At 48.0% G+C, this 12,693-nt stretch overlaps 1 protein-coding gene across 1 annotated transcript in view; it reads left to right on the forward strand.

Annotated features, from left to right (window-relative positions):
* Positions 1-9,238, forward strand: part of NUDT3 (nudix hydrolase 3) — a 114,471-nt gene extending 105,233 nt beyond the window's left edge. Inside the window, exon 5 of the mRNA XM_020888706.2 lies at positions 1,221-9,238. Coding sequence (XP_020744365.1) covers positions 1,221-1,399 — 179 coding nt within the window. The 3' untranslated portion in view covers positions 1,400-9,238. The remainder of the gene's footprint in view (positions 1-1,220) is intronic.
* The last annotated feature ends 3,455 nt before the right edge of the window (positions 9,239-12,693 follow it).

The following is a 12,693-nucleotide window of genomic DNA, read 5'->3' on the forward strand; positions in this document are numbered from 1 at the left end:
ATGAACACTAAATATTCATGGAAAGGACTGAAGTTGAAGCTGAAGCTCCAGTACTTCGGCCACCTGATGGTGGTGGTGGTGGTTGGTGGTGGTTAGTTGCTAAGTCGTGTCCAACTCTTGTGACCCCGTGGACTGTAACCCGCCAGGCTCCTCTGTCCATGGGATTTTCCAGGCAAGAATACTGGAGTGGATTGCCATTTCCTTCTCCAGGGGATCTTCCTGCATTGCAGGTAGCTTCTTTACTGACTGAGCTATGATGGAAGTCACCTGATGAGAAGAGCTGCTGCTAAGTCACTTCAGTCGTGTCTGACTCTGTGCAACCCCATAGACGGCAGCCCACCAGGCTCCCTGTCTCTGGGATTCTCCAAGCAAGAACACTGGAGTGGGTTGCCATTTCCTTCTCCAGGGGATCTTCCCAACCCAGGAATCAATCCCGAGTCTCCTGCATTGCAGGCAGATTCTTAACCTACTGAGCTATGATGGAGGTCACCTGATGAGAAGAGCTAACTCATTGGAAATGACCCTGCTGCTGGGAAAGATCGAAGGCATGAGGAGAAGGGAGCAACAGGATGAGATATGGTTCGATGGCATCACCAACTTAATGGGCATGAGTTTGAGCGAGCTCCAGGAAGTAGTGAAATACAGAGAAGCCTGGCATGCTGCAGTTCATGGGGCCACAAAGAGTTGTGCACGACTTAGCACCTGAACAGCAACAACAACAGAAACATCAAATCACTGTGCTGTGTGCCTGGAACTCCTCTGCCGTGCTGTGGGTCATTTACACTTCAGTTTAAAAAAGGAAAGAAGGACTTTGCTGGTGGTCTAGCAGTTAGGAATCTGCCTGCCAGTGCAGGCAACACGAGTTTGATCCCTGGTCCAGGAAGATTCCACATACCTTGGAACAGCTCAGCCCATGCGGCACAACTACTGAAGCATGCACACCCGAGAGCTCGTGCAGCAAGAGAACTGGCCACAGCGAGAAGCCTGCGCACTCCAGTAGAGTGTTGCCCCCACTGTCTGCACCTAGAGACAGCCCTTACGCAGCGAGACCCAGTGCAACCATAAATAAATAAAGAAATAACTTTTTAAAAAGAAAAGAAATACATTAACGACAGTAGTTCCTGTGGGTTGTTTTCCTGCGTTTTCTCAAAAGTTACAGGATCAGAAACCTGCTGCTGCTTCCCTTTTGTACTAATTTCTTTTACTCTCTGCCTCCACAGGAAGGAAGCGGGAATGGTTTAAAATAGAAGATGCCATAAAAGTGCTGCAGTGTCACAAACCCGTGCAGGCGTCGTATTTTGAAACGTTGAGGCAAGGCTACTCAGCCAACAACGGCACCCCACTCGTGGCCCCTACATACTCAGTGTCTGCTCAGAGCTCGATGCAGGGCATCAGATGACTGAAGATTCCTGTAAGAGAAGTGAAAATGGAAAGGAGACTGAAGTGCAGGTCTTCCCTCTCACCCTTGCTCTTTCACCTCTCCTCACAGGCCTCCTCTTTCAAATAAGGCGTGACGGGCAGCAGAGAAAGGGTTTATTGATAATGTTGCTGTTTGGTGTTAAGTGATGGGGCTTTTTCTTCTCTTTTTATTGAGGGGGTGGGGGTTGGGTATGTAATTTGTTAGTACTTTTGTGCATGATCTGTCTCTCCCTTTTCACACCCCTACAACTCTCTAAAGAGGCAAACAGCCTTCCCTCTGCCTTGGATTCTGAAGTGTTCCTGTTTGTCTCATCCCAGCCCTGGCCAGATTTTTTTTTTTTTTTTAATTAAAATATATCCAATATGAGATTAAACCTTTCAAGAATTTGTCCCATGACGTGCTGTTCAGTCCAGTAGGTTGGTCACTTTCACTGCAGGATGCATTTATCTACACATTATATACTGGACATATAATATGTAAATAAATGACTTTTAGAAGAGGCATTTGTTTTAACTTTTCAAGGTTTTGTTTTTCAAATTTGGGGTGTTTCTGAAGCGGAGAGCCTCACAATTCATTTGCTTTTTCATTTTTGATGCTAGTGGCTAGGTGAGTTTCCCCTCCCTCTCCTTTCCCCAGTCGCCGGTGTACCGTCTGGGAAGGGTTCAGCTACTTCATAGTGCTCCCAGGACTCATGCCTTCTCTTCTCAAAGCTGTGTTTCCACGCCAAGAAAGAAACAGGAAGAAACCTATTTTCTTTTTTATTACCAAGCCAGGAGCAGATGGCCTCAGTTCAGACCCAGAGAAACAATGCTAGAAATTGAATTCCTCCCTACGTGTCGACAATAGGGATTTGAACTGGATTCTTGGGATTACTATCAAAAAAACTGGAGCATCGAGCACTGTTTCTCTCCTGCTGGTTTGGAGTTTTTTCCATAATGCTACTTACCGCCGACAGCGGCCTCTCCCCATGCATCCATGCCTTACAGTGCGGAGCTGGGCCTTGTCCTGCATCCCGAAGCACCCAGCTGTGCTCGGCAGCTGCGGCTGCGCAGTCCTGTCCCGTTCTGGGTGGCCATGTTACGTTCCTGAGAAGTACACAGGAGGGAAATTCAGATGTTTGCTTGTCTTTGTAATGTTATAGCACTTGTAATTGCACCATGGAGCATGCTCAGAAATATTAAATTTATCTCCCACCAGGATGTGAAAGGTCCATCATCTGCTGAGAAGTGGTACAGGAGAATGCTTAATCATTTACTAGAACGGCTACATAATGCGTTGGCTCACTGCAGACTGTCTTGTTGGTTTTTGATACTGGTTGGATGCTGGCTTCATTTGCCAGTTGTGCTGTTTAGCAGACAAGTGCACAGAAAAGGGTCTAGAGACTGGGGGTGGAGCGGGGGGACCCTGATCAATCCCTGGCTTTGGGACAGGAGTTTGTTGCTAAACTGTTAGTGGCATCTCCTTTGTCAAAACACAGCCGAGATGTGAAATTAAAATCGTAGTTCTCTTTATTTAAAAAGTCTAATAAATACTCAAACTTTGAAAAACTTTTGCTCTTCCCTCCCGCTAAGAGAAATGTGTGTATCTGGTAGGCCTGGTCATTTAATGTTCAACGTTTTGGGGAATGTCAGTTGAACTTTAATTTGCTATCAATTCTTGGTTTGCATCTTCTCTCCCAGTCTTAAAACACAGAGCCAAAAAGCGGGGCTGGCGGTTTCCTTAGCACCACTCTACCTCTGGGAAAGGAATCCTGTCCCCACGGAAGGGTCCCAGTGGATAGAAAGCACCATGGGATTTGAGTCTAAATGCCAACTCACTGTCCACGTGTTCTACTTGAAATGAACACACTGCTGCTTATCGCCTCATTTAGAGCATTCTGGGGTTCTGTCCAAATAAATAAAGGGGACTGTAAAATAAATTCAACTAGGCACTAAATGGAATCCCCAAAACACAGTCTTCCAAATAAGTTCTGCCTTTATGATACAGAAAGTGCTTTGCAGGAAAACAATCAGTACTCCTGAAATAGGAACTGCCGTGTTAGTATTAATAATAATTTGTGCGTTTTTAGTGATCTGAAGTTTTCACTGGGCTGGTATAATAATACACTACCCTACAAAATCCAGTTTGGATTGTTGTTGGTGTCTTTGGGTCAGGAACATGAACTGTGCCAAGAAGTGTTTTTCAGTCATGAATGGATCCCATTAATGCAGTTAACTGGGGAGATTGTGCTGCTGCTTCCTCAGCTGACGAAAGGAGGCTTTGTCCAACTCCAGAATTGTTGAAACTGGTGCTTTTGTCTGTTGCACTGGGATTCTGGTGATAGGGGCTTGGTGTTTTTCCCTCCCTGGCACCGTCAACACCATGGCTGTCCTGATGCGTAGTTATAGCCCTGTCTTGATAGATCACTTGGACGCATGGTTGCAGGAGCCTGTCTCCCCCAAAGAAAATTGAAAACAGAGAAAAGCACCAGGTTTACCTTACTTGCAGAATGTTCCAACAACACTGATTTGCCATTAATTCTGCAAGTACTCACCTTCTTCAGGCTTATTAGAAACAGGTTCCTTCCTGTGTTCAGGGCAGACACAAAATCTCTTTCTTACAGTGAGCGGACATGTCTTAGAGTCTGGCTACTACTGGAGTGTCCATTGGAGTCCACCATACTTGGGATGGAGAAAGATAGTGATAGAATTTTTAAAATTTAAATTTGTTCATAATTTGAAGCCCTTGGGGAAACATCAGTGAGATCATGACATTTTTTTTTTTCTTCATTTGGAACAGGACTCTGTGTGTGTGGGGGGGGGGGGGGTATAAGAAAGAGAGAAAGAGGACTACCAGGGGTCAGCCACGTTGGGTTTTTTGTAGCCTCTAGGACAGTGCAGCCCATGAAACAGAAGTCTTGATTTTTCTCACTGCAAACATCACAGGATGGAAAAGTTGCAGGATTGACTGCGGTTTTTACAAATGTCTGCTGCCCTACCTGCTCTGTGTGAAGAGGGCTCCTGCACTACGGGGTCTGAGCTGAGGCCATCTGGAGGGGTCAGAGGTGGGGGAGTATCACCTGCTGGAGGCTAAGCCAGGCCTGGGAAGTAGCTTGGCCACAGGGCTTCCGCCCCTTGCATTTCATTGTGAGAGCTGCAGGAAGGGAGCCCCCAAGTCCTTGCTGCCAGCAGCCTCAGGTGAGTAGACGGGGTCGCTGCCCTCTGAGAGTGTTTGCAGTTTTTTGTACTCCTGTTGCTACATAGTTAAGTTGCTTCATGGCAGAGAAATAGTTTCTGTTTCGATGTTAGGAGTCAGCCCATGTAAAGTCTCTCAGACTCGCTTAGAAGAAGTCACCCTGAATTCTAGAAGGAAAAGTTCCCCACAAAACCACGCTTCCTCTTCCCCTTTCTCTTCTCCACTACAGTGCTCATTGGGGGCTGCTTCAAAACCTCCTCAGCCAGAGGGGTCTTCTGCTGAACCTGGGTGTGCGTTTCGCATTTAGCATGTTTGTTATTCCCATCCAGGGCTGTGTTAACACCTCTGTTCATCTCCCCTCCTGATCTTTTTTTCTTAAACAGCTTAGCCTGAGCCATATTTTGTTTGTTTGTTTAACTTAGTTTAGTTTACAAAAAGATTTAATAACCACAATGTAATTTTTGCCACCACTATATGATTTTTTAATATTTCCAAAGTGTTCTCGAAGCCCATCCTAGTTAACAGTGGATTAAGAACTAGAAGAAATAACCTGGAGAAATCTCCACATTGGGGTAAATTTTTGCTTAGAGAGAAGAGTTAGATAGTGTAGCTTCATCTTGACCCCAAATACAGGCACATCCACTTCTTTTCAAAAACTAGGAGACATGCAGGACAGTCAGCTCATGCAGTTCTAGGGAGAGGAGATTGGGATTCAGTGATGCAGGTGGCTCCTCGGGTTCTTGTTCTTGAACACTCTAAAAGAGGTCAGTCCTGAGGCTGTGCGGTGCGTACTGCCCAGCTGGGGTGGGAGTTGTTGCTTCCGAGCCCTGATGGGTCGGAGCCTATTTCCACAAGGCTGTGCAGCCTTTGACCTTAGTGGTCCCAGCCTTGCTCCATCAGGGCACCCGCTTCACCTGGCGTAGGCGAGGAAGTTCCCCAGAGTCAGTCTCTGTGCTCTGGGGTGAGCTTCTTACAGAGTCCACACCATCCCCAAGAGCTGTGTTTTCTGTGTCACCTTATATGTCACCTAAAGCAGTGAGACATTCTAGATTTTCAAGTAAATTGTTAATTGCCAGACACTGTAGTCTTTAGACTATACTACATCCTGTGAGGTCATCACAAGTCCTAGGAATCTGGAGATTTTAGGCAGACTCTCCTTGGGAGGCCAGGAGCCTTCCACTTCTGCCTCTGAAAGGGCAGCTTCACACTCTGACAATGTTTTTGCATTAGTTTGATAACCTTTCAGTATGGGGAATGCCTAGTCAGGCCATCTGAAAAAAGGATACCTCCCACCTTCAGATAAGTGCAATTGTTGTACTACTGCTACTGCTAAGTCACTTCAGTCATGTCCGACTCTGTGCAACCCCATCCCTTAAAAATTAATAAATACAGAAAGAATCCCATTTGGTGTTGATTCTAACAGACTACTTGAGCTGAGGCCAGCAGTCACATGATTGATCTCATGAAGCTTTCGGAGTGAAAAGGCATGTCTCTCCCCTAAAGCTTTGTTTATCGTGAGGATTTGTGAGCCTGAGCTTGTCTTAGAGAATGAGACTGTCCACCTGGCAAGGGGAGCGCACAGGAAAGCCGCCTTGACTCAGAACTGAGCACCCCAGGAGGGCCTCTGCAGAAGAGGGAAGTGCTTTTGGCTGAAAAAGCAAGGTTAATATCTAGGAGCTGGCGAGTCACTGCTTCTGTTCCTCTGATCGGGTGTTTAGTTAAATAGGTTTCCTTCGGTTTACATTCCCAGTTCTTAACCCCAAACAGGGGCCAATAGAACAGCAAAAAAGGCATTTAACCCCCTGGAGATAGGCTCTAAAAGATACAGAGGCAGCCATCTTGTCATTTCCAGGTTCATCTCAATTTCAATGTGCTACCCATCCTCCCACCACTACTGCCCCCAGGCCAGAGGTGAAATTCTATTAATCCTTGAGTTGGGGAACATAAATTCTGGTCTGGAACACTTACCTACTAAATGGCTCACCATCTGTGAACTGTGTTATCTGTAGGATGAATCTTTCAGGGAACTTTCCAACAATACAGTAACATCACCCTTCCTGCCTCTTCCAAGCAGGCATTAAGATCAAAACCGTAAGGCTTTCGAACTCCTCAGGATAAAAGCAAGATGCCCCAGTCCTGATGCTGGGCCTTGAGACTGGACTCTCTCGACTTTAGAGTGGGGTAAGTGGCCCACCTCTAGGAAGTCATTTCTCCAGTGAGGTTGACTGTAGATTCCTGCGGGAAGTGATACTGACATGAGCCCGGCCTTCTGAACACCCTTGTGCTAATTAGAGCAGCAGTAGATGCATGTAGCCTCTTGCACCTCATTTCTGTCCCATTGGGTAGAAAACAGCGTTTCAGGGTTAAGGCTTGGTCTTGCATAACAGATATGACTTATGCCAGGGAAGGTACAGGCTGACTATGGAGATGCCTAGAACCAGAACAGGTAGGCCTGCTCCACCTAGGGTCACCACGGGGGCCTGCCTGATGTTAGGGTCTTGGGGAGCTTCCAGAGCTCTGAAGGGCAGCGAGGACATTGAGGGCCTTCTCTTGGCCAGCAGGCAGCTCATGCTCCTGCCGAGGATGACAAGGATGTGGAAGGGAGCGGCAGGTGTCTCAGCCACGTGCATAGACACAGACTTGCCCCTTGGCCTCCTCCCACGTGACTCAGAACCCAAAGGGACTTTCTCCAAAACCTCCGTTAGCCAGATCCTCTGCTGCTCTGTCAGCCTCTGAGAACCTGCTCCTGTCACTCACCTGTGCATGGACACAGGTGTGCTGCCCAGGCACAGATGCACAAGGCTATTCAGGGCCCAGCAGCCGCATAGTGTTGCATTTCATAGTTAGAAAAACTGGGTCCACTCTGTTGTAAAAAGAGACACAGTGTGGGGTGCAGTTTTATACATCAAGTCTGCTTTTATTGTTTCATAGTCTGAAAACATTCAGACTGGTTTATAATTGAACAGAAAGTTGGTGATTAGAATAAGTAAAATGTCAGTGCATCTGTCTTAAGAAAGATAACTACCAGTTTGCCATGTGTTTAAGGAGGTAGTAGCATCTAAGGATGTTGTCACAGAAAAGCAGGCATCTCTGGCCACCTGTTAGTAGCATCTTTATACTTGCTTCTGTATAAAGAGCCCAGTCTTTAGTTCAGGGACCTTTCTCACATCCTGCCCATTGGCCCCGGCAGGGAATGGGCTTTGAGGAAGCAGTGAGGCCTTAGCCCTATTCTCTGAGCCCCAGAGTATGATCTCAAGCAGCATAAGGCTTATTTGAGGGTTTTCCTAACCATGCTCACCTCCACTCCACTTTTGCTCCCGTTTCGTTGGAAGTGTGCCGTCTAGGTCCAGGTCCAGGTGCAGTCTCCCTTTGGCCACGTTCAACAGGTATTTCCAAGGAACCCTTTGGATGGAGGCAAAGTAGCCAAGATGTGTTGAGTTTAACTTTTTCTGAAGGACAAAGTGTTTGTCCCTCCCCACTCATGCTTATATATGTTTCATCTGAAGCTTAAATGACCAAGGCTCCAGAACTCAGACAGAGAGCCAAGGACCCACGCACCCAAACCAGATTGTTCTGACCCCACCAGAAGTCTGCTTTTGTCCCCTTCCATCAGGACCACACAGAAAAGCAGACAGCTTAGCCTTCCCGGTGATCACTGGTTCCTCAGTGGCTGTTCTGCAGAGTGAGAATGCGTCACCTGCTCAGGTGTGTGCTGAGTATTTGCAGAAGGGGTAGAGAGTGGAAGGACCAATGAGCTGAGCCTCACATCCTGGGGAAAGGTGGCAGAATAATCTCGAACGAGCCCAACAGAACTGGGGGATCCAAGGAAAGGTGCCTGTTTGGGAGGAGAGGTTGGTTACAGTCCCTTAACCTCCAGGGACCTGGTGCTGCGTTGTGGAACCGGGCTGTGGGAATATTGCTCTTACCACAATCCCAGTGCACTCCGGCACCTCAGCGCTCCTGACCCATGGGGGCATGGTCTTGTTTTCCATTTTTTTCATTTCCAAAACAATCTTGCTTGGTATTGTATGGAAAATCACGTTTTCCTCTATACCGGCTCAGAGCTGCCAGGCCAGACATGGCCTCCTCCCAGTCTCTCTACAGCATTTGTGAGGAAGGCCTTCTGAGTGCCCTTAGGGGCCGAGGGGAGGGGGACAGTCCAGAGGAGGTGGAAGGAAACTGAGTTTGCCTGCTTCCCTTTCTCTTGGAGGCCGTTCTTCGGCTTTCTTCACACCTATTTCCTGTGGGTGCAGGCAGTTGTGGAGGAGGGCTGAAGAGAAAGTCCAGGTTTGGGTCCAAGACAGGTACTCTGAGATTCGAGTCCCACTCCCCCCCCCCCCCGCCCCGTTAATAACCGGCCAGCCGTGTGTAACCGCCCCCTTACTAAAGTATCCCCCGTGTAATGCCATCAGCAGAGGACAGCAAAGCCCTCCCCCATAGTCTAGATGGAGCCGTGGTATTACTCCTAAAACCCCCCCCTACCCCACTCCTTTTGTAAAAACAAATGCTTTAACCTGTGATTGTGCTGTTCCTTTCTATGTGTTAATCTGTTTTCTTTCCACTTGAACTGTGTGGGAGGGAAGGGCATTGGAATTGTAGGTTGTAATATTGTGCCAATCAATAAAAACCAGTATTTCACACACATCCCTGCTTAATGTCTGTCTCTTCTTTCTAGAAGTTTTCCTCGAGTCCTCCTCATCAGTCTCGTCTTGATCCCCCCTCCCCGCTCTGCTGGATTTTTGAGAGTCGCCCCAGAGATCAGAGGTGGTCCCGTGGAAGATTTGCTGTTGAGGGAATTCCAGTGAGGAATGAAGTGAAGCCTGGGCAGAGAGTCAGTGCCAGGGAGTCCCCAGCAGGTGCTGTGAGGGGCGTGAGGGGACAGGTGAGCCACACCCGGAGGTGCTGTCCTGTGGAAGCAGGAGTTGGGTGTGGTGGAGTCAGGAAGGGCTGAAACAGCGTTTTGAAGATGCACGCTGGTAGAACTTGCAGAGAACAGACAGGGTGTTGCCAGGGAGAGAGCAGCATGAAGTGAGCTTTGTCCCCCAGGCCAAAGACAGATGATGGGCATTCAGTTCAGTTCAGTCGCTCAGTCGTGTCCAACTCTTTGTGACCCCATGAACTGTAGCACGCCAGGCCTCCCTGTCCATCACCAACTCCCAGAGTTTACCCAAACTCATGTCCATTGGGTCTGTGATGTCATCTAACCATCTCATCCTCTGTCGTCCCCTTCTGCTCCCACCTTCAATCTTTCCCAACATCAGGGTCTTTTTAAATGAGTCAGCTCTTTGCATCAGATGGCCAAAATTTGGAGTTTCAGCTTCAACATCAGTCCTTCCAAGGCATTAGGGGGCCATAATGAAAAATAAAGCATGACGAGACCAAATTAGGGAAAACCCCCAAAAGCCAGGTCAAGGAGTTTGGCTCCAGACATGTGAAGTGCTCCTAAGCAGGGCAGTCATGTAGAACCAGCTGTGTTTGAAGAGGCAGCAGGAAAGGTTGGAAAGGGAGCTACCCGGAAGCTTATGATGATGCCAGGCATGCAGACTCGGGGTGGGTCTGGGGATGGAGAAAGGGCTGGTGAAGCAAGAACAGGCAGTATGTCACCATCAGATAAACCCGTTTATCTGCTGAGGGCAGCTGGTATCTCTGGAACTCTGGTAGCATCACCACCGGCCAAGGTTTGTAAGCCAAGAAACCTGATGTCTGTGTACCCAGAGAGTCACTACCAGGACAAGACTCACATGAATCTAACTCGTAAGAGACTGAGGTGTAGGTGCCTGGATGCCAGTTGGCTTGTTTATATGGTGATAAATGTCAAACCAAGTTACCTGAGTGCACCAGCTATCTGTAGGTAGCCAGTAATTTGGTTGCTGAATAGTTGTAATCTGATGACTTCATTCAACCACAGGGCAAATTTCCTAACAACTGGTCAGAGTACCCTTTCCTCCTCAGATTCTGATTCTGCAGGCCTTCTTTATCCCCTGATGATCACCCTCCCTTACCCTATCAAAGGAGCCTTTGTTTCGCCAGATTCAGTGTGTGCAGTGAGGGTATGAACTATGAACCACTGATGCAAGTAATATATGCAGGCAACCACCAAGTGGCCGCCTCTGCTCAGGATCTGGGGAAACTCTCCAGTTGCCCATATCAGATCTTTTTTTTTCTTTTTTATTTGGCTACAGCAGGTCTTAGTTGTGACATAATGGAATCTTCGTTGTAGCACATGGGCTTGTGCACTGCCTTGCAGTATGTGGGATCTTAGTTCCCTGACCAGGGATCAAACCCGGGTACCCCGCATTGGGAGGTGGATTCTTACCTAGTGGGCCACCAGGGAAGTCCCATGATGGGCCATTCTGAAGGTGACTTGTCCCCATCACTTTCACTGCTTGTTGACTGTTTTCTTCCTTTTCAGGGTAAATAACAAACTTTGGGATTATTTTACTCCAGCCCAGTCTCCTAATAGCCTGCAGGAAAGAGGGCAAGTGAGAGAGGAATCTCAGGAGGCCCCCAAACCTTGAGCATGAGTGACGAGAGGGAATTAACCCAAAGAACACGAACGCAGCTCTGACATCACTGGAACCAGCACTGGGGATAGCACTGCCCAATGCATCACACTTCCTACGTGCTTTGTTATTGTGAGGTAGCAGCTTTGACCATCCAAGCCAGATTGAGTTGGCAGAATTCCTGCCAGTCAGGCTAGCTCCTATTCTTTCTGGAGACCTGGTAATTGTGCCCAAGAAACTCTGTTGTTATAAACCATGGAATTGTTTGCTTTCTGGTTTCAGACACATTTGAAATGTTAAAGGTTTATTTTATCTCCTTGGTCTTGTGACACCCAGCTAAGGAGATACGTTAGCATCTGCGGATGCAGCCGTGAGGCTCCATGTTCTGTGGCCTGAATACCAGCCATGTGCTCAGCCCAGGACACGCAGTCCTCACGGAGACAGTGCCTTGGGTAGCAGATGGCATGAAGTGGAAGAGATGACAGCCTAGGGAGGTAAGCATTTGGGGGTATGGTAAGAGGGGCTGATGGAGAGAGCTCGGGCAGGAGGACCATGGAAGCATGGGATGAGTGAGAGATTCAGGAAAGAGAGACTAGAGGGAAGGCTGTTGGCTGTGACAGAAGGTGTGAGCGTTGCAATTAGACCAGGGGGAGACCTCATTTCAGCTGTTGACAAGCTCTGTGATCTTGGGTAAGTTACCGTTCCCACTTTTTCCTGTTCAGTGGGGGAGAAGTCTACTTTGTGGGGTTGTCATAAGCATTACATAAGTGAAGGAGTGGGGACACCTCTGGTGGCCCAGTGACTGGGACTCCATGCTCCCAATGCAGGGTGCATGGGTTCGATCCCTGGTCAGGGAACTAAGATCCCATAAGAATTAAGAAATAAGTGAAGGTATGTATGTGATACCAGAGTTGATATGTGATCATTAGACAGTGGCTGAGAGTGAACACCTATTTGGGAAATGCCAAGGGCTGTGCTGAATTCACTAAGACACAGTCACAGTGCAAAGTGACAAATGCAACAGAAGGCAGAGAGAGTGACTAACTCCATCAGAAGAGCCACAGTCTGAGAGGATTCATGTGGGGTGAAGGAATTCTCACCAAGAGGACAGCGTGTGCAAGGACACGGCGCTAGGGTAACAGCGAGTTTTCTGGGGCTGGAACGTGATAGTGGTAGGGAGGGAGGGGGGGAGGCAGAGGGTGCCATGGGAAAGGTCAGCTGGGGTCAGGTGGCTTGGCTGACAGTTTGAACTTGCCTCCGCATGACTGGGAAGCCAACAAAGGTTTTGAAACAGCAGTGCCGCGTGGGGTTGGGCATTTGGGGAAGATGACACTACTATGTACTGATGCTCCTGGGTTGTGTTCCAGGCCTTCGTGCCAGGCGATGTGTTCACTGCTTTACGTTTCGTCTTCGCTGTTCTTGCACATAGGAGCTTTGATCACCACCTGTGTGTGGTAAAGGAAACGGAGGCCTAGGGACAGTTGGGATTTTTTAAACTTTTTATTCTGTGTTGGGGTATAGCCGATTAAGTGATAGTTTCAGATGAACAGCAAAGTAACTCAGCCAGGCATATACATGTGTCCATTCTTCCCCAAA

This window comes from Odocoileus virginianus, chromosome 27 (genome assembly GCF_023699985.2).
Source record: "Odocoileus virginianus isolate 20LAN1187 ecotype Illinois chromosome 27, Ovbor_1.2, whole genome shotgun sequence".
NCBI lineage: Eukaryota > Metazoa > Chordata > Mammalia > Artiodactyla > Cervidae > Odocoileus > Odocoileus virginianus.